The sequence below is a fragment of the Haematobia irritans genome, chromosome 1 (assembly GCF_050003625.1).
Source record: "Haematobia irritans isolate KBUSLIRL chromosome 1, ASM5000362v1, whole genome shotgun sequence".
Lineage (NCBI taxonomy): Eukaryota > Metazoa > Arthropoda > Insecta > Diptera > Muscidae > Haematobia > Haematobia irritans.
Genome location: NC_134397.1, coordinates 40,662,487 through 40,685,619, shown reverse-complemented (window position 1 = coordinate 40,685,619; position 23,133 = coordinate 40,662,487). Strand labels below are relative to the sequence as shown.

Genomic DNA, 23,133 nt, shown 5'->3' with positions numbered 1-23,133 from the left:
AACAATCACAACAAGTGAAGTAAAAAAAAAACACAAAATAATAAACATAATAACCAAGTTTGTTTTTTGTTGGTATTTAGTTATAAGTAAAGTCTGCTTTAGAGCTTGCAGCCTTTGTTGATTTGTGCTACCTCGACAACTTCCAAATTATGTTACTATGGTGATTTTAGTTAATAAATTTTTATTGTTGAATATTTATACATGCTAAATAAGTTTTATTCACTTGAATGCTAAAAAGACAGCTGAAATCGGAAGGGAGTAGATATCGGGGATGGGTGTCAATATTCCACAAAAAAAGGATAAAAACAATTTTTACAACTGTCATAACAGCAGATAGATAGAGTCTACCCCAATTTTAGACAACGTAAATCAATCAAAGAATAAAACAAAATTCTATCTTTAGGGTGGGAGAGGGGAGGAGAAATTTGGAGACGTTCGAGGAATCATTATAAGCGAAGTCAATATAAATTTCAAATAAAAATTGTCAAATGTCAAACATATTTCCAAATAGTTATTACCATTTGTTTATGGCATCAAAGAAATTTTCTTGGAATAATAGTGGAGTAACCTTCTATGTATGTAGTGAATAAAACCATAAAAATCCAATTTTAGTTTCAAAGAAATGTTAGATAGAAAATATTTTTTTCATTGCGATAACTTAAATAAAAGTTTTTATGTTTTTTTCTAGCTTAGATCTCAAGCTCGAAAAAAAAACAGAAAAACTTTTAGCCAATTAAAAAATTAATTGATCCAATTAAAGAATTAATTGATACTATTAATCTTTGTTTCAATTACAAAAGAAAATTTGAATCAATTATATTTTTAATTGAATAGTGTTTAAAACTCAATTAAGATTTTAGTTGGAAAAATTTTCGTGAAATTTTTTCTGTGGTGGTACATTTATAGAGTGGCTAATATGTAATGCCACAAAGCGCTATGTGTTTTTGTATAAGTTTGGTTGTTCAAAAACAAAAAATGTCTGAAATAACATTAAATTTTCAAATCAGTTTAGATTTGTTCCAATTCACTAGCTTTGGTACGAATTATTGCCTTCAAACTGCCGACAAAACCATCACACGCTGCAGAAAAGTGGCACAGCCTTATTTTGGCCTATTTCGGGCGAAACGCCGTCTTGATATGATCGACACTTTTGGTACATTGTAGTGCCGCTCTTACCCTCCAAAATGCCCCAAGTGCAAAAGTTTAACGGATTGAGATCTGGAGATTTTGGTGACCATTGCAGGGTGAAAATGAAGCGAGGAACTTCAACATTTTATTCCTATAGAAAATTTTGTCAAAATTTTATTTCTATAGAAATTTTTTCCAAAATTTTATTGCTATAGAAAATTTTATCAAAATTTTATTTCTATAGAAAATTTTGCCAAAATTTTATTTCTATAGAAAATTTTGTCAATATTTTATTTCTATAGAAAATTTTGTCAAGATTTTATTTCTATAGAAAGTTTTGTCAAACTTTTATTTCTATAGAAAATTTTGTCAATATTTTATTTCTATAGAAAATTTTGTCAAAATTTTATTTCTACAGAAAATTTTTTCAAAATGTTATTTCTATAGAAAATGTATCAAAAATTTTATTTCTATAGAAAATTTTGTCAAAATTTTATTTCTATAGAAAATTTGTCCAAAATTTTATTTCTATAGAAAATGTCAAAATTTTATTTCTATAGAAAATTATGTCAAAATTTTATTTCTATAGAAAATTATGTTAATATTTTATTTCTAGAGAAAATTTTGTCAAGATTTTATTTCTATAGAAAGTTTTGTCAAGATTTTATTTCTATAGAAAATTTTGTCAAAATTTTATTTCTATAGAAAATTTTGTTAATATTTTATTTCTATAGAAAATTTTTTCAAAATGTTATTTCTATAGAAAATGTTTCCAAAATTTTATTTCTATAGAAAATTTTGTCAAAATTTTATTTCTAAAAAAATTTTGTCCAAATTTTATTTCTACAGAATATTTTGTCAAAATTTTATTTCTATAGAAAATTTTGTCAAAACTTTATTTCTATAGAAAATTTTGCCAAAATTTTATTTCTGTAGAAATTTTTTCAAAATTTTATTTCTATAGAAAATTTTGTCAAGATTTTATTTCTACAGAGAATTTTGTCAAAATTTTATTTCTATAGAAAATGTTTCCAAAATTTTATTTCTATAGAAAATTTTATCAAAATTTTATTTCTATAATTTTTTTTTCCAAAATTTTATTTCTATAGAAAATTTTGTCAACATTTTATTTCTATAGAAAATGTTTCCAAAATTTTATTTCTATAGGAAATTTTGTCAAAATTTTATTTCTATAGAAAAATGTTGTCAAAATTGTATTTCTATAGAAAATGTTTCCAAAATTTTATTTCTATAGAAAATTTTGTCCAAATTTTATTTCTATAGAAAATTTTGTCAAAATTTTATTGCTATAGAAAATTTTGTCAAAATTTTATTTCTATATAAAATTTTGTCGAAATTATATTTCTATAGAAAATTTTGTCAAGATTTTATTGCTATAAAAAATTTTGTCAATATTTTATTTCTATAGTAAATTTTGTCAAAATTTTATTTCTATAGAAGATTTTGTCAAAATTTTATTTCTATAGAAAATCATGTCAAAATTTTATTTCCATAGAAAATTTTAAAAAATTTTATTTCTATAGACAATTTTGTCAAAATGTTATTTTTATAGAAAATTTTGTCAAAATTGTATTTCTACAGAAAATTTTGTCAAAATTTTATTTCTATAGAAAATGTTGTCAAAATTTTATTTCTATAGACAATTTTGTCAAAATTTCATTTCTATAGAAAATTATGTCAAAATTTTATTTCCATAGAAAATTTTGTCAAAATTTTATTTCTATAGAAAATTTTGTCAAAATTTTATTTCTATATAAAATTTTGTCGAAATTATATTTCTATAGAAAATTTTGTCAAGATTTTATTGCTATAGAAAATTTTGTCAATATTTTATTTCTATAGTAAATTTTGTCAAAATTTTATATCTATAGAAAATTTTGTCAATATTTTATTTCTATAGAAAATTTTTTCAGAATATTATTTCTATAGAAAATGTTTCCCAAATTTTATTTTTATAGAAAATTTTTTCCAAAATTTTATTTCTATAGAAAAATTTGTCAAAATTTTATTTCTATAAAAACTTTTGTCAAAATTTTATTTCTGTAGAAAATTTTGTCAAAATTTTATTTCTATAGAAGATTTTATCAAAATAGTATTTCTATAGAAAATTTTGCCAAAATTTTATTTTTATAGAAAATTTTGTCAAGATTTTATTTCTATAGAAAATTTTGTCAAAATTTTATTTCTAAGAAATTGTTGTCTAAATTTTATTTCTACAGAATATTTTGTCAAAATTTTATTTCTACAGAAAATTTTTTCAAAATTTTATTTCTATAGAAAATTTTTTCAAAACTTTATTTCTATAGAAGATTTGGTCAAGATTTTATTTCTATAGAGAATTTTGTCAAAATTTTATTTCTATAGAAAATTTTGTCAAAATTTTATTTCTATAATTTTTTTTTTCCAAAATTTTATTTCTATAGAAAATGTTGTCAAAATTTTATTTCTATAGAAAATTTTGTCAAATTTTTAATACTACAGAAAATTTTGTCAACATTTTTTTCTATAGAATTTCATATGTTTTAGGATGGAACCATTTTTGTTTTGTAAATTTTGTTTAAGTTTAACGAAAAATATTGTAGGGGAAACTGTAGGGAAAATTTTTTGGGAATGTAGGGGAAAGTAGGAAAGTTTTTTGTCCTTGTAGGGTAAGCCGAAAGTTTTGCCTTGCAACACTGTTTCTAAGTCATTATTGGTTGAGTGAGTGAGTGAGATTTTTTTTTTTAAATCAAGAATGTTTTTCTTTACTTTTAGGACAATTCAAAGACATGCTTTGCTTTAATGGAGGGACGCAAATTTCAAATGAGTTAAAAAACACTCAAAAAAGTTTTAACCCAACGATTATGAACTTTATTTTACATCGAATTTCTTTATTTTAAAGAATGGCGTAAATTTAAATTTCCACAATATTGTGTGAATTGCATATTTAAAAATTTAGGCTATATAATTTTTCATAATAGGTAAAAAAAAAATTTTAGGGAGTTATTTAGCCTTAAATTAAGGCTTTATATACTTAAAATTTGGATACAAATTTCAGTTATCGAATTTTATTTTTTATATATTAACATAGCTATTAATGTATAAATCAAAATCAGTTAAAAATCCACATTATAGCAAATATTTCAAAGTGAAAAATATTTTATTAATTTACAAAAAATTTAACCACTAAATGTATAACCCTCGAAATAAGTATTATTTGATCTTTGAAGCGTTTTTATCTTTAATTCAAAAATTCGAAATTTCAGTTAAAAATAATTTTTTAAATCAAAAAATATTTTTCGTTACCTTAAGCAAAATTAGTCTTACTTCAAAGACAAGATCAATGTCCTAAATTGAATGAAAAAAATATTTAATCCAAAGATTATGAACTTTATTTAAAAATATATTTTTTTATTTTAAGAAAATTTTCCTCAATATTGTGTATATTGCGTGTCTTAGAATTTAAACCTTCATAATAAGAAAAAAAATATTTTATACAATCCTTGAAATAGAAAACTTACCCTTCTGTCCGTCTACCTTTTTCCATCATCCATTTTTATTTAATAGAATTTTATTAAAAATCTCCACCAATATCACTCTTCTTACCTAAACTCAGATTCAGAGGTAATCTTCACAAAATTATCTAATGTGTCAGGGGCTTGTGAATAGCATACAGTGAAATCTAGCTAATTATTCATAAAAATTAATTTGATTAATTATCTCAGCATGCGTGTGTAATTTTCTATTCTCATTCATTTTTTGGCTTTTTTTTTTTGTTCGGTTACTTCATTCATTGATGGTCTATCTCTAATTCACTCTTGGTCTTTTTCCATTTGTTTTTTTCTTTTCAGTTGTTATGCATAAGGAAAAGGAGGAAAATGGTGGCAATACAGTTTTACCTCATATACACGCACATGATGGCTATCGGACACGAGAGTTAGGAGCTTTCGAGCATGGTCTATTAGATGGTGATATGTTCCTGCAGGTAAGTCTGAATTCCAAGAGAAACAGAAACAAAAACAGAAATAGAACTGCACTATAAATTGAGATGTTGAAGTTTGATGCTATAAAGGTTTGCAACTAGCCTGAAGCTGAAAGATTGCAAAACTACCATAATCATTTAAATATTCTACTACAACTAGCTAGCCCCAAAGGCAAGGATGTAGTTATGGTATGAGATGATAAGGTATGAGTTTGATAGAACCATTCAACCAATTCAAGCACTAACATTAAAAATGAATGAATGATAATTAAATTGATGTGTTAATTAATTATTTAATTAGCAAAGATGGACAGAGAGAGAGAGAGAGAGAGAAACAGAAAACACTGGTAGATGATGATGATGATGATTTTTTCTATTGCTACCATATATTACAACGGGTAGCTGGTGGTGAGACGTTTATTTCCCTCCCCTTCTCATATTAGAGTTAATGAATGCCTTCCATTTTCTTCTTTTTGCCGTCTATGGTGTATACCATCCACTATGAATGACTGATTATGAATATTGTATTTTGTCATAAATGTTATGCATATATTTACTTATGATTAAGACAAATTATGTTTGCTTTTGCAATTGATTAGTATGGTTGCTGAGGGAGGGATAATGAAATAAATGCTATAAACTTTTCAAAGTTTGGTTTTTATTTTCAGGCTATCAATCATTTTTAAAGAATTTTTGTGACAATTGTCTTCTTTTCGTACCAAAAAAAAAAAATATACCACCACTCTTATTAAATTCTATATAATTTTTTTTTAATTAAAAAAATATTGTAATAACATGGAATCCCAGCAAAAAAAGCGTCGACAAACAAGTAATAAAAATGTTCTCTTTGGATCCGGAAGTGGTGTAAAATTGACGCAGAAGCGCTGAATTTAACATGGGCTTGTCATTGGACGGAAGTCCTCCATTGCAACAGCCGTTGCACTGAATTTGCATCACTTCTTTAGGTGTGATCCGAATTCTATGTTTTGGATGTAAATTAAAAAATTCTGTGATATTTTTTCAAGTAAATTTTTTTTTATAATTTTTTATAATTTTTAATGGATTCTAACGCTTGTCGGAAAGGTTTGACCTCAAATATTTTCAAAATTTTTTTTCGACAAAATTTAAATGATTTATACCATTTTATGAATTCTTCCTCTGTTTTTAACCTACTTGAAGCAAAAAAAAAGTTAAAATTACCCATTAAAAGTATGAAAAAAATCAAGTTATAAAAAATTTAATTAAAAGAGCTTCCTGGGCAGTTAACATAAAGAACATCATTGGGAATGTATCTTCTGGAAGTGATTTCAAAGTTATGCCTTTGGAAGAACTTCCAAATACTTTTGCTTGGATGTTGATAAAAATCGCAAGAAAATTTTGTAATAATTTTATTTCTATAGATAATGTTTGCAAAATTTTATTTTTATACCCACCACCATAGAATGGTGACGGGGGTATAATAAGTTTGTCATTCCGTTTGTAACACATCGAAATATCGATTTCCGACTATATAAAGTATATATATTCTTGATCAGGGAGAAATTCTAAGACGATATAACGATGTCCGTCTGTCTGTCTGTCTGTCTGTCTGTCTGTCTGTCTGTCTGTCTGTCTGTCTGTCTGTTGTAATCACGCTACAGTCTTCAATAATGAAGCAATCGTGCTGAAATTTTGCACAAGCTCGTCTTTTGTCTGCAGGCAGGTCAAGTTCGAAGATGGGCTATATCGGTCCAGGTTTTGATATATTCCCCATATAAACCGACCTCCCGATTTGGGGTCTTGGGCTTATAGAAATCGTAGTTTTTATCCAATTTGCATGAAATTTTAAATCTAGAGGTATTTTATGACCATAAAGAGGTGTGCCAAAAATGGTGAGTATCGGTTCATGTTTTGGTATAGCCCCCATATAGACCGATCTCCCGATTTTACTTCTTGGGATTATAGAGACCGCAGTTTTTACTCAATTTACCTGAAATTGGAAATCTAGAGGTACTTTAGAACTGTAAAGCGGTGTGCCAAAAATGGTGAGCATCGGTCCATGTTTTGGTATGGTCCCCATAAAAACCGACCTCCCGATTGGGGGTCTTGGGCTTATAGAAACCGTAGTTTTTATATAATTCGCCTGAAATTGAAAAAATAGAGGTACTTGAGGACCATCAAAAGGTGTGCCGAAAATGGTCCGTATCGTTCCATGTTTTGGTATAGCCCCCATATAGACCGATCTCCCGATTTTACATCTTGGGTTTATAGAATCCGCAATTTATATACAAATTGTCTGAAATTGGAAATTTATAGGTATTTTAGGACCATAAAGAGGTTTGCCACAAATGGTGAGTATCGGTCCATGTTTTGATATAGCCCCCATATAGACCGATATCCCGATTTTACTTCTTGGGCTTCTAGAATCCGAAGTTTTTATCCTATTTGCCTGAAATTGGAAATCTAGAGGTATTTTCGGGTCATAAAGAGGTGTGCCGAAAACGGTGAGTATCGGTCCATATTTTAGTATAGCCCCCATAAGAACGATCTCCCGATTTAACTCCTTGGGTTTCTAGAAACCGTAGTTTTTATCCAATTTGCTTGAAATTGTAAATATTTTGGTATTTTAGGCTCACAAAAACGTGTATCGGATTAAGTTTTTATCGGTACTTTTGGTAATCCATATAGACCGACTTCACTTCTTGAGGCTATAGAAGGCGCCCTGATCATGAAAATTGCTTGAAACTCAATGTAAAATTTCCAGATTTTACTTCTCGGGTGAAAATCTACAGATTTAAGATTTCAAATCAAGACGTTATTTTATAATTTTCTTGCACACTAACAAGAGATGTTAATGATTCCTCTAAAACTCAAACAAAAATGGTTCTTATAAATCCAGAATCTGATATAGTCCTCATAGGTGAAATTTTTAAATTTATCTTCGGGAAGTGTCCTCAAGCCCTCCTGAAATTTCAAAGGAAACTCTAGTATTTGGTTCACGGTGGTGGGTATTTAAGATTCGGCCCGGCCGAACTTACTGCTGTATATACTTGTTTATAGATATTTTTGCAAAATTTTATTTTTATAGAAAATTTTTGCAAAATTTTATTTTTGTATTTTGTATTTTTTGTATTTTGTATATTTTTGTATTTTGTTAAAGTTTTAATTCCAAAAAACAAAAAATTGTCAAAATTTTATTTCTATAGAAAATTTTCCCAAAATTGAAAAATTTTATTACTATAGAAAATTTTTTGCAAAATTTTATTTCTATAGAAAATTTTTATAAAATTTATTTCTATAGAAAATTTTGTAAAAATTGTATTTCTTTAGAAAATTTTTGCAAAATTTCATTTTTGTAGAAAATTTTTGCAAATTTTTATTTGTATAGAAAATTCTTGCAAAATTGTATTTCTATAGAAAATGTTTGCAAAATTTTATTTCTTTAGAAAATTTTTGCAAAATTTTATTTCTATAAAAAATTTTTGCAAACTGTTATTTCTATAGAAGATTTTAGCAAAATATTATTTCTATAAAATTTGTCAAAATTTTATTTCTATAGGAAATTTTTGCAAATTGTTTGCAAAATTTTATTTCATATTTGTTGTTTTGATCCCAGTTTAAAAACCATTGCGTTAACTAAACTAGAAGAGTAGCTTAACCAACAGAGGAAAAGAATGTTTGTCAAATTTATTTTGGCAAAGCCCTATAGAGTGCAAGATGGTTGGATGGATGCACGTTTCGGAATTACCACATTCCTCATCAGCATCCTCTACTTGCAGCAAAGCTATCAACCAATTATAAGAACTAAGATGTATTTCGGCAAAAGCCGACTATCATAAACCTTTTTTCGGAAGGTTTAAGTGTGGTTCACTTTGTGTTTGGTGAACTACCAGAATTTGTTCTGATAATTGGTCGATAGTTTTTCTGCAAGTAGACGATACTGATGAGGAATGTGGTAATTCAGAAACGTGCGTCCATCCAACCATCTTGCAGTCTATAGGGCTTTGCCCAAATAAATTTGGCAAACAGTCTTTTCCTTTGTTGGTTAAGCTACTCTTGTAGTTTAGTCAACACCATGGTTTTTAAGCTGAGATCAAAACAACAAATAAAATTTTATTTTTATAGAAAATTTTGCCAAAATTTTATTTCTATAGAAAATTTTATCAAAATATTATTTCTATTGAAAATTTTTGCAAAATTTTATTTCTATAGAAGATTTTATCAAAATAATATTTCTATAGAAAATTTTTGCAATATTTTATTTGTATAGAAAATTTTACCAAAATTTTATTTCTATGGAAAATTTTGTCAAAAATTTATTTCTATAGAAAATTTTGTCAATATTTCATTTCTATAAAAGATTTCAGCAAAAAATTATTTCTATAAAAGATTTCAGCAAAATATTATTTCTATAGAAGATTCAAAATATTATTTTTATTGAAAATTTTTGCAAAATTGTATTTCTATAGAAGATTTTATCTAAATAATATTTCTATCGAAAATTTTGCCAAAATTTTATTTCTATAGAAAAATTTGCCAAAATTTTATTTCTATAGAAAATTTTGTCAAAATTTTATTTCTATAGAAAATTTTGTCAAAATTTTATTTCTATAGAAAATTTTGTCAAAATATTTCTATTGAAAATTTTTGCAAAATTGTATTTCTATAGAAGATTTTATCAAAATAATATTTTTGCCAAAATTTTTTTTATATAGAAAATTTTGCCAAAAATTTATTTCTATAGAAAATTTTGTCAGAATTTCATTTGTAGAAAAGATTTCAGCAAAAAATTATTTCTATAAAAAATCTTGCAAAATTTTATTTCTAGAGATAATTTTTACAAAATTTTATTTCTATAGATAATTTTTGCATAATTTAATTTTTGTAGAAAATTTTTGCAAAATTTTATTTCTATAGAAGATTTTATCAAAATAATATTTCTATAGAAAATGTTTGCTAAATTTTAATTCTATAGAAAATTTTGCCAAAATTTTATTTCTATAGAAAATTTTGCCAAAATTGTATTTATATAGAAAATTTTGCCAAAAATTTATTTCTATAGAAAATTTTGTCAAAATTTCATTTGTAGAAAAGATTTCAGCAAAAAATTATTTCTATAAAAATTTTGCAAAATTTTATTTCTAGAGATAATTTTTGCAAAATTTTATTTCTATAGATAATTTTTGCATAATTTAATTTTTGTAGAAAATTTTTGCAAAATTTTATTTCTATAGAAAATGTTTTTAAAATTTTAATTCCATAGCCGACTATCATAAACCTTTTTTCGGAAGGTTTAAGTGTGGTTCACTTTGTGTTTGGTGAACTACCAGAATTTGTTCTGATAATTGGTCGATAGTTTTTCTGCAAGTAGACGATACTGATGAGGAATGTGGTAATTCAGAAACGTGCGTCCATCCAACCATCTTGCAGTCTATAGGGCTTTGCCCAAATAAATTTGACAAACAGTCTTTTCCTTTGTTGGTTAAGCTACTCTTGTAGTTTAGTCAACACCATGGTTTTTAAGCTGAGATCAAAACAACAAATAAAATTTTATTTTTATAGAAAATTTTGCCAAAATTTTATTTCTATAGAAAATTTTATCAAAATATTATTTCTATTGAAAATTTTTGCAAAATTTTATTTCTATAGAAGATTTTATCAAAATAATATTTCTATAGAAAATTTTTGCAATATTTTATTTGTATAGAAAATTTTACCAAAATTTTATTTCTATGGAAAATTTTGTCAAAAATTTATTTCTATAGAAAATTTTGTCAATATTTCATTTCTATAAAAGATTTCAGCAAAAAATTATTTCTATAAAAGATTTCAGCAAAATATTATTTCTATAGAAGATTCAAAATATTATTTTTATTGAAAATTTTTGCAAAATTGTATTTCTATAGAAGATTTTATCAAAATAATATTTCTATAGAAAATGTTTGCTAAATTTTATTTCTATAGAAAATTTTGCCAAAATTTTATTTCTATAGAAAATTTTGCCAAAATTGTATTTATATAGAAAATTTTGCCAAAAATTTATTTCTATAGAAAATTTTGTCAAAATTTCATTTGTAGAAAAGATTTCAGCAAAAAATTATTTCTATAAAAATTTTGCAAAATTTTATTTCTAGAGATAATTTTTGCAAAATTTTATTTCTATAGATAATTTTTGCATAATTTAATTTTGGTAGAAAATTTTTGCAAAATTTTATTTCTATAGAAAATGTTTTTAAAATTTTAATTCCATAGCAAATTTCGCCAAAACTTTATTTCTATAGAAGATTTTATCACAATATTATTTCTGTAGAAAATTTTTGCAAAATTTTCTTTCTATAAACATTTTTAAAAAATTTTATTTCTATAGAAAATTTTGTCAAAATTTCATTTCTATAGAAGATTTCAGCAAAATATTATGTATATAGAAAATTTTGTCAAAATTTTATTTTTTTTAGAAAATTGTATCAAAATTTTATTTTTAAAGAAAATTTTGTCAAAATTTTTTTTATATAGAATATTTTGTGGAAATTTGATTTCTATACAAACTTTTGTCAAACTTTTATTTCTATAGAAAATGTTATCAAAATTTTATTTCTTAGAAAACTTTGTCAAAATTTAATTTCTATAGACAATTTTGTCAAAATTGTAGTTCTAGAGAAAATTTTGTTAAAATTTTATTTCTATATATATACATTTTTTTTTAAATTTTATTCCTATACAAAATTTTGTCAAAATTTTAATTGTATAGAAAATTTTGTCAAAATTTAAATTAGTTAGACAATTTTTTGAGAGGAATATTTTACAAAATCTACCAAAACATCAAGAATTCTATCAATCTACCAAACAGTAAAATATCTACCATTTTTGGTAGAATGCTAGGAACTGTAGCAACCAAGATGTCAATACATTTTAATAAAAACGAACGGATTTTTTTTTTTAATTTTTGTCTAGTTGCAACTTTATTAGTCACATCTATCCCACTTCCTCGTGGTTGATATAGTTCGCAGCACTTTTTTTTGTGATACGAGCAATGTAGAAGAAATTATTCGATTTTATAATCACCCAGCGAAAAAGCGTCGCCAAAAAAAGTATGAAAATGTTCTTTTTGGATCCGGAAGTGGTGTAAAATTGACGCAGAAGCGATGAATTTAATATGGGCTTGTCATAGGGCGGAAGTCCTCCATTTCAACAGCCGTTGCACTGAATTTGCATCACTTCTTTAGGTGTGATCCGAATTCAATGTTTTGCATGTAAATTAAAAATTTCTGTGATATTTTGTCAAATAAATAATTTTTATAATTTTTAATTGATGCTTGTCGGAAACGTTTGACCTCAAATATTTTCAAAAATTCACAATTTTTTCAGATTGGATTTAGCATGTTTTTTTTCGACAAAATTTAAATGATTTGTACCATTTTATGTGTTCTTACTCTGTTTTTAACCAATTTGAAACAAAAGAAGTTAAAATTACCCATTAAAAATATGAAAAAAGCAAGTTATAAAAAATTGAATTAAAAAAACTTCCTGGGTAGTTAAAATAAAGAACATCATTGGTAGTGCATCTTCTGAAGGCGCTTCTAAAGTTGTGCCTTTGGAAGAACTTCCAAATTTTTTTGCTGGACAGTTAATCAGATCTATTTATAAACCACATTGTTGGGCACACACGAGCTGACGTAATGAATCTTTATTTATGGACAACAGACTGTGCAATATTTTTTTTTTTTGTTTTGATGCTAAAGATTTGAAGAATTCAAAACAAAAAGAAAGTCGTTTATGATAACCGTTGTCAAAATGTTTTTTTTTTGTTTCTGTGTATTAGACTTATTTTCCTTGTTCAAAAGTCGATAGAGTTTTCAATCGAGTCGTTTTCTCCTTATAATTAAGTGATTCGACTTAAAAATGTGTATCGTTATATGAAAGAAAACGTTGCTGGTACGAGTATAAGCTCAACTTGGCTTTAACAATTCTGAAAAATACGTCAAAAATAAAAATAAAAGTCGTGTCATCACAACCAGTACTTGTCAAAAAAAGGAAGTTCCTCGCTTTATTTCTAACTCACCATGGTCACCAAAATCTCCGTAACTCAATCACGCATTTTGTAGAGTATGCTTGCCACTAAAAAATACCAAAGTGACGGGAATGGGTCAAAATACCACAGAGTTACTTTCGTGCAGAGTGTGATGACTTTGCTGGCCGTTTGCATGCCATAATTCGTGCCCAAGGGAGTCAATTCGAACAAATCTAAACTGATTCTAAAATCTGATATTATTTCCGACATGTTTGCTTTTGAACAATAAAATAAAAAAATATTGTTTTTTACTTTGTTGCATTACATATCAGTCAGCCAGTAAGCTGCAGCTCAAAGCTCTCAACCGTTAATTTAAAAATTGTATCTCTACAGCTTCCAGACTTGGCTTGTGAACGTATCGTTAGGTTAAAGTGGCAGCCCGATTAAGATTCAGGCTCACTTAGACTATTCAGTCCACTATGATAATAACGTATCGTACCCCAGTGCTCATTCATCCAAATTAGGCACTTATACTCGAAAAAAATCACCCCGCAAAACCATTTCAATGTCAACTAATACATTTCGCATCAAAAACAAAAAAAAAAACGAAATCATCCAAATCCATATGCAAATTTAACCAATTTCTTGCCTATGCATTCACAAAAAAAAAAAAAACTCAAAGTGCTTTGAATTTCCCCCCATGTCTAAGCTTTCCGGCAACCGAAAAAATGCACCTGCGTTTTTATGTTCCTTTCCTTGTCGAAGAGGAGGGATGTTGGTTTTTCACTAAGAGTGAAGGGTAAGCCTAGGAAGAGAGCATTGCTAGAAATTTACCACCTTTCCACATGACAACCTGGTTCAGGATATTTTTTTTTTTTCATTTAGGCTTTTGTCTATCAAACATGTGTTACATGTCCTGCGAAAAATCGCCTTGACATGGACTTTGGTGGTAGGGCAGTGCTATAGACCTACGTTTTGGAAAAAAATGCACCTTTTTTGTGAGAGCATATAAGGGAGTGTGTGTATGTGTGTGTGTGGGAGAGTGTTTGTGGGCTGATTTCAAAGGAAATTTTTAGCACGGCCATTTGATGGAAATATGCCAAAATTTTATCAAACCTGACTTGGTTGTTTTTGTTGTTGTTGTCGTTTTGGTTTTAGTCCTGCTACGGCCTAATGTTGTTGTTGTCAATAACACCTCTCATGTTTTCTAGTACTAATTGCTGAGTTGCACAATTGTGCACTTCCGGCCATATTTGTCCTGACACGTCACACAATGTATCCTTACAACCTAAAGCCACACCATAAGTCCTGCCACATTTCGCACACCAAACCTTTGAGACAGCCAGCTAGGTCTGTTTTCTGTTTTCTGCTTTTTTTGTTTATGCTCTCCTCAAAAAACCAAAGGAAATGCATTTTTGTATGCAATTTTTACCTTTATTGTCGCAATGTTTTTTGTTGTTGTTGTTGCTGCTGTTGGTTTTTCATGTCCTGCATGAAATTTGCCACTCATCGAGTTAGTCTATGAGTTTCTGTGCTGTGTTGTTTTTTGCAATTTCTTCTAACCTAAACTGCTTTTTGGGCCCACCTCCCCAAATAGCCTTATGAGCTCTACCTCTATCTCCTTAAACCTCCTTCTTCCCTTGTTAGACTTTTAATTTTTGGTTTACCTGTTGCCCCTGTTGAGTTCGAGGAGTTGTTGTTTTGCGCGTCATATGGACACATACTCAATTTACTCACTTGCCGCTCTAATCATTTTTTTAAAAATGGCATTTTGTCACGCATCCATTGGATGCATAGATGTGCACCGGAATGCCCCGGTGAGTGAGTGCCTACTATGTCACTCGTAACAAGTGAACTTGTATGAAGAGTTCCGCACTCTAGGTTTAAACAAAAACCAAAAAACAAAAACAATGCTCGTAATTGCAAAATAGCCATACAGGAGCACCATATTGAGCATATAACAATTGGCAGTTGTTAAATATTAAAGGAATTTTTATTTGTGATTGAATTACTTTAAAATATTTGCATGTATTCCTAATGGCCATGGTGTTCAATTGTGAGAGGATACATGTTCAATGGATATGCCTTTTGAATGTTAAGTTCATTGAGAGAAGTGCCATGAAAATGTGGGTAACGACTTTAATTTTTATTTATTTTCATAACCATGTTCGTAGGAGTAGTTTGATACAACTTATGGAAGTTTGATGCGAACATATATGGTATGAACCCCCGAGATTGAGTAGTTTCCCCAGATTTGACTTGCAGAGCCTCTAAAAGAAGCAAATTTCATCCGATCCGGCTGAAAATTGGTTCGTGGTGTTAGTATATGGTCTCTAACAAACATGCAAAAATTGGTCCATATCGGTTCATAATTATATATAGCCCCCATGTAAACCGATCCCCAGATTTGGCTTGCGGAGCATTTTAAACAAGCAAATTTCATCCGATCCGACTGAAAATTGGTACATGGTGTTGGTATATGGTCTCTAATAACCATGCCAGAATTGGTCCATATCGGTCAATAATTGTATATAGCCCCTTAATCGGGCTGCCACTTTAACCTAACCTAACCTGGCCCCGTATAAACTGATCCCCAGATTTGGCTTGCGGAGCCTCTAAGAGAAGCAAATTTCATAAGATCTGGCTGAAATTTTGTACATGGTGTTAGTATAGGGTCTCTAACAAATATGCAAAAATTCGTCCACCTCGGTCCATAATTATATGTAGCCCCCGGCTGAAACTTGGTACATGGTCTCGAACAACTTTGCAAAAATTGGTCCATATCGGTTCATAATTATATATAGCCCCCATGTAAACCCATCCCCAGATTTGAACTCCGGAGCCTCTTGAAGGAGCAAAATTCATCCGATCCGATTGAAACTTAGTACGTGGTATTAGTATATGCTTTCTAACAAACATTCAAAAATTGGTCCACATCGGTCAATAATTATATATAGCCCCCATATAAACCGATCCCCACATTTGACCTCCGCAGCCTCGTGGAGGAGCAAAATTCATCCTATCTGGCTGAAATTTGGTCTGTGGTGTTAGTATATGGTCTATAATAACCATGCAAAGATTGGTCCAAATCGGTTCATAATTATATATAGCCCCCCTATAAACCGATCCCCAGATTTGGCTTGCGGAGCCTCTAAGAGAAGCAAATTTCATTCGATCCGGCTGAAAATTAGTACATGCTATTGGTATATGGTCTCTAACAACCATGCCAGAATTGGTCCATATCGGTCCATAATTATATATAGCCCCCATATAAACCGATCCACACATTTGGCTTGCGGAACCTCTAAAAGAGGCAAATTTCATCCGATCTGACTGAAAATTGGTATATGGTGTTGGTATATGATCTCTAACAACCATGCAAAAATTGGTCTACATCGGTCCATAATTATAGATAGCCCCCATATAAACCGATCCTTAGATTTGGCTTGCGGAAACTTTAAGAGAAGCAAATTTCATCCGATCCGGCTGAAAATTGGTACATGGTGTTGGTATATGATCTCTAACAACTATGCAACAATTGGCCCACATCGGTCTATAATTATATATAGCCCCCCATATAAACCGATTCACAGATTTGGCTTGCGGAACCTCTAAGAGAAGCAAATTTCATCCGATCCGGCTGAAAATTGGTACATGGTGTTGGCCGTATATATGTTACTTGTTTTTTTTTTTTCTCTTTTTTTATATGAAAAAGTGTGCCACTTTTTGTGGCACCATTTTAATATATGGTGTGCCACCTTTTATAACGAGTGATACTTTTTATGCAACGTTTTAGAAATGTTCAACGGTAACGCTGCCTCAGGCGCAAAATTCTAAAGGTTTTTCTTGCCATTGTGCTGTAGGAATGACCTCCAGGCGAAATAGTTTTTCGGTCCAGGACTTCAATACTCTCTTTAGCCGATTTTCCCAATAATATTCAGCATTTATTTTGATTCCACAGATTAATACGAGTAGGGGCGACCAACGCCCATAGCAGCCGCCAACACCAACGTCACGCTTGAGTTCTAGTGACCAATCGCTGGTGTAAATTTATTTTAACTGACCCCTTTGGCAAGTCAATCTGATCATTGGTTTGTGTTCACAAACTGCTCAATTTGGAATGGTTTCTCATTGCAGAAAATCAAATTTGGTAATTGGTCATTTTCGTGCAAATAAAACAAAAAACTACTTGGTTGTTCGGCATCTTCACTTCACTTTTCGGAAATGGCCATGGCCATCTGCCCGTCCTTTTGTCAGTCAACACATTTTTGTGATCAAACCCAGAAGGAAATGAAAGCGATACTTGATGTCTTTTGCAATTATGATTACTGGACTGGCTGTTGAGTCGATCTATATCATGTACGTCTGTCGGTCCGTATGTCTGTGAAACCATTTTTTAGATCCAAATGTAGGTCCAAGTTTCAGTCTAATTGACTTCAAATTTGGTATAAGTATATGTTTTGATTAGAATAAAACCCTATCGATTTTGCAAGAACTCGGTTCAGTGTTAGATATAGCTTCCATATGATCACAGAGGCCAAAGGTTTACTTCGAAAATTCTGAAATTTGTTTATTCGATGGGGAAATTATGGCTAGAATACCCACAATTTACCATCGAGATTCAATGATTGATTCAATTGACTTGATATTTGACACAGAGAGTAGATTTAACATTTTATTTAAGTGTGTGGAGTTTGATCCAAATCGGCTCATATTTACATAAAGCCGCAGTTGCATATATTCCTAAGAAACTGTTAAGATTAAGTTAAGTTACCGACTTCTAAAAACTGTCGCCCGATTTGGCCAAATACTGTCCAAAAATTCACAAATCACCACCTATCTTGGAGAGATCTAGTTCATCGTTGTAAAATCGCCATTTCTAAGACGGGAAAATTTACCTATACCTCTAATTCATGTATATATCACCGGATAAATCATAAATTCGCTTTTAAATTTTTTTATAAAAATGACTTTATATTGAAATATTTCTCAAATTTATATCATGCGCCATATAGTGTACTCCATTCGAGGGCATTATCTGGTTAAAATTTTCTACAGTCTACAGACTTAAATTTTGTCCAAATCGGTTCAGATTTAAGTATATGTATATGAGAACATAAACTTTTATATATAGCACCCAATAATTTTGAAGGATCTACAAAATGGAGCAGGCTATGATATATTCAACCCCTCCATATTTTAAGCTTTCCTTCCTTGCTTTTTTTTATATTTCCCAAAAGAAACCCCCCCCCCCCCCTATCTCGTATAAAACTTCAACTGGAAAGAAGATAAATTTCATCTACACCTAATGACGACAACATGATCATTTGTAAAAATTACTTAGGCCGACATTGAACTTAATTTTTTTTAGGACAACTTTGTGGTGGCCCAAACGAAAAAGAATGGCGATAAAATACCCAAAGGGGTGAATACCAAAACAGGAGTAGTATAATTTAAGAAAAGTAGTAACAATTAATTGTTGAGTATTTAAATATCGCTTGGCTTATTTTGTTTCCTTGGATGCGACTACAAGAAAAATGAATGAAATCACATTATGCCATTGCGGCTTTTTGCCAACTTGAAAAAAACCAAGCTCTCTTGCTTAAGATCTTTGGGGAGGACACTAACGTTGAAGTAGACAAATGACACTAAAAATTATATTTGGGCAAGGTTTGCTACGAGAATTACCAAGAAACTCAGCCTCAGTCAAAAAAAAAACGAAAACGAAAATGATCAACGTACATGGCTTCCATGGTTAAAAAAAACGCGAATTTTAATATGCACAGCATGGATCATTAACGCCCTGGTCCAGCATACTCTGCGACCTCTTATATCATTGCTAAAGTCTTTTATCCACCTTCCATTTATGAAAATTTCGAATGAAAAAAAAAACACCCCAGAGACCAGCAATTGAGCTACGGTCATCATAAAATCTTAAGTGGCGTCATAATTTAAAATGCATCAGTGTTAAATCTTTTCGGTCAAACACACCAGCTCCTTTATCCCTCTATGGTATATCAGGGATTTTTATTTTTGCATTTTATCCACACACACATGTGTGTTTTTGTGAATCTTCGGGTTATTATATTAAAGGATATGCATTGTCATCAAGCCCAAGGGGCATTTCCTCACAAGCTCACCAACTCATCAATAATCATCATAAAGATCACAGACTCTAACCGACTGATGAAACCATTCAAAGAACTCACAATGTAGCTATTGGCTGTTATAATGCATGGCGATTTGCTTCACTTAAGTGGCGGATATTGTTGATTCTTGTGAATACGAATATGGATATTTGAAGTGTAATATACACCAGCCATCATTTCTATGGTCATCACCCAATGGAGATAGGTTGTGAAAAGGTGGGAAAATTTTAAATATTAATTTTGTTTTAAAATATTTGTCTTCGTTTTGAACTCAATCATAAAATTAATCGATCCAATTAAATTTTTTAATGGAAATTCCTTTATTCACCAAAATAATAATATCGATAACAGAATTATTTAGAAATAAAAAAAATTAAAAAAAAAATTAAAAATTTTATAAAGTTTTTGAAACTTTCAATTAATTTGACTAGTAGTTTGGTTTACACTCTATAGCAAATTTAATTGCATACTTTTAGGCGGTATATGTTTACGCTGGGGAAAAACACCCCAATATCAGAAGAAACAAGTAAGAAAATTCTACTCTGAAATCCTTCAAATTTATTGGGTGCTATATATAAAGGTTTTTATTTCCATATATTTAAATCCAAAATTTTATTTTTTAGAAAATTTTTGCAAAATTTTATATCTTTAGAAAATTTTTGCAAAATTTTATATCTTTAGAAAATTTTTGCAAAATTTTATTTGTATCGAAAATGTTGCCAAAATTTTATTTCTATAGAAAATTTTTTCAATTTTTTTTTCTATAGAAAATTTTGTCAAAATTGTATTTCTATAGAAAATTTTGCCAAAATTTTATTTCTATAGAAAATTTTATCTAAATTTTATTTCTATAGAAAATTTTTGCAAAATTTTATTTCTATAGAAAATTTTTGCAAAACTTTATTTCTATAGAAAATTTTTGGCAAAATTTTATTTCTTTTAAAAAAATTTAGCCAAAATTTTATTTTTTAGCAAATTTTGCCAACATTTTATATCTACCCAGCAAAAACTCTCATTACCCGGTAATCTTGTAGGTAAGCCTATTTAAAAATTAATAACCACTTATTAATTGGCATCGCTTCGGATTACATTTACATACGCATGTCCTAGGAGGAAAGTACTTCTCCCCAGGCATACTTTCGGCCATAAAATAAGTAGTGCTTTTAAAGCATATAATCACCTAATATGTAATGACTTATTCGTAGATACACCAAAGCTTGCAAAATAGCCACTTATTGTCTCAGGCAACCAAATCTCGAAAATATTGATTTCTATCGCATATATCCAATAGCCAATTCACATAAGGTTCGAAATCTACTAAAAGTGGATTTTAAGTCTCTTTTTTATAAGGCAAATGGCATTTGAAATTTAGTTTAAGCGCATTTTGAAAGTGTAATGTCAATGAGGTATAAGAAAGCATTTATTTAAAACATAATATGATAATGTCATTAAACACAATTATTATGAAATATTTGTGATAAAAAATTCTTAACGGAAAAAATTTTCAGAATTACCGTTACATTACATATTCTTTTTGATTTTTTATGTAAGTGCTCGATTATGTGAATAATTATATTAACTACAACTGCCTAAAAATTTGAGAATAACAATTCGAAAATTACCGAGAAGTATTTATTTTTGTCATTACAAGTTAGTCATTATAACTCGCCGCAATGTAATGCAACGTGTAATGACAGCTTTACTCCTGGTAATGTCAGTTGTAATGAGATGTGGTTACCTAGTTTTTGCTGGGTATAGCAAATTTTTGCTAAAGTTTATTTCTATAGAAAATTTTTAGCAAAATTTTATTCCTATAGAACATTTGTGCAAAATTTTATATCTATAGAAAATTTTGTCAACAATTTTACATCTTTAGAAAATTTTTACAAAATTTTATTTCTATAGACAAATTTGCCAAAATTTTATTTCCATAGAAAATTTTTGCAAAAATGTATGTCTATAGAAAATTTTTGCAAAATTTTATATCTATAGAAAATGTTGCCAAAATTTTATTTCTATAGAAAATTTTTGCCAAATTTTATTTCTATAAAAAAAAATTTCCAAACAATCTTTTGTCTATAGAAAATTTTGTCAAAATTTTATTTCTATAGAAAATTTTGTCAACATTTTATTTCTATAGAAAATTTTGCCAACAATTTTATGTATATAGAAAATTTTGCCAAAATTTTATTTCTATAGAAAATTTTGCCAAAATTTTATATCTATAGAAAATGTTGCCAAAATTTTATATCTGTAGAAAATTTTGCAAAATTTTATATCTGTAGAAAATTTTGCAAAATTTTATATATATAGAAAATTTTGTCAAAATTTTATTTCTTTAGATAATAAAAAATTCTATAAAAATTTTTGCCAAAATTTTATTTTTTAAAAAATTTTGTCAAAATTTTATATCTATAGCAAATTTTTGCAAAAGTTTATTTCTATAGAAAATTTTAAGCAACATTTTATTTCTGTAGAACATTTTTGCAAAATTGTATATCTATAGAAAATTTTGCCAAAAATTTTATATCTATAGAAAATTTTGCCAAAATTTTATTTCTATAGAACATTTTTGCAAAATTTTATTTTTCAAGAAAATTTTGCCAACATTTTATTTCTATAGAATATTTTTACCAAATTGTATATCTATTGAAAATTTTGCCAAAAATTTTATGTATATAGAAAATTTTGCCGAAATTTTATTTCTGTAGAAAATTTCGCCAAAATTTTATTTCTATAGAAAAATTTGCCAAAATTTTATTTCTTTAGAAAATTTTTGCAAAATTGCATATCTATAGAAAATTTTGCCAAAATTTTATTTCTATAGAAAATTTTGCCAACATTTTATTTCTATAAAAAATGTTGCCCACATTTTAGTTCTATAGAAAATTTTATAAAAATTTTTGTATTTCTATAGAAAATTTTTGCACAATTTTATATAAAAAAAATTTTGTCAAAATTTTATTTCTATCGAAAATTTCGCAAAATTTTGCCTCTGTAGAAAATTTTGCCAAAATTTTATTTCTATAAAAAATTTTTGCCAAAATTTTATTTCTATAGAAAAATTTACCAAAATTTTATTTCTATGGAAAATTTCGCCAAAATTTTATTTCTGTAGAAAATTTTGCCCAAATTTTATTTCTATCGAAAATTTCGCCAAAATTTTATTTCTGTAGAAAATTTTGCCAAAATTTTATTTCTATAGAAAATTTTTGCAAAATTTTATTTCCACAGAAAATATTGCCAAAATTTTATTTCTATAGAAAATTTTGCAAAATTTTATATAAAGAAAATTTTGTCAAAATTTTATTTCTATAGAAAATTTTGTCATAATTTATTATTTCTATAGAAAATTTTGTCATAATGTTGCCAAAATTTTAGTTCTATAGAAAATTTTATAAAAATTTTTGTATTCCTATAGAAAATTTTGCGCAAAATTTTAATTCTATAGAAAATTTTGCCAAAATTTTATTTCTTTATAAAATTTTGCCAAAATTTTACTTCTATAGAAAATTTTTAGCAAAATTTTATTCCTATAGAACATTTGTACAAAATTGTATATTTATAGAAAATTTTTACAAAATTTTATTTCTATAGACAAATTTGCCAAAAATGTATTTCTATAGAAAATTTTTCCAAAATTTTATATCTATAGAAAATTTTTGCAAAATTTTATATTTATAGAAAATGTTGCCAAAATTTTATTTCTATAGAAAATTTTGCAAAATTTTATATATATAGAAAATTTTGTCAAAATGTTATTTCTATAGAAAATTTTGCAAACCATTTTACATCTATAGACAAATTTGCCACAATTTTATTTCTATAGAAAATTTTGCCAAAATTTTATTTCTATAGAAATTTTTGCTAGTTTATTTCTATAGAAA

The 23,133-nt window shown here is 28.0% G+C and overlaps 1 protein-coding gene across 2 annotated transcripts in view; it reads left to right on the top strand.

Moving 5' to 3' along the window:
• Window positions 1-23,133, top strand: part of ss (aryl hydrocarbon receptor spineless) — a 200,911-nt gene that overhangs the window by 131,414 nt on the left and 46,364 nt on the right. For both annotated transcript variants that reach the window (XM_075289959.1, XM_075289958.1), the window contains exon 4: window positions 4,980-5,113. In XM_075289959.1, the coding sequence (XP_075146074.1) occupies window positions 4,980-5,113 (134 nt within the window). The remainder of the gene's footprint in view (window positions 1-4,979; window positions 5,114-23,133) is intronic.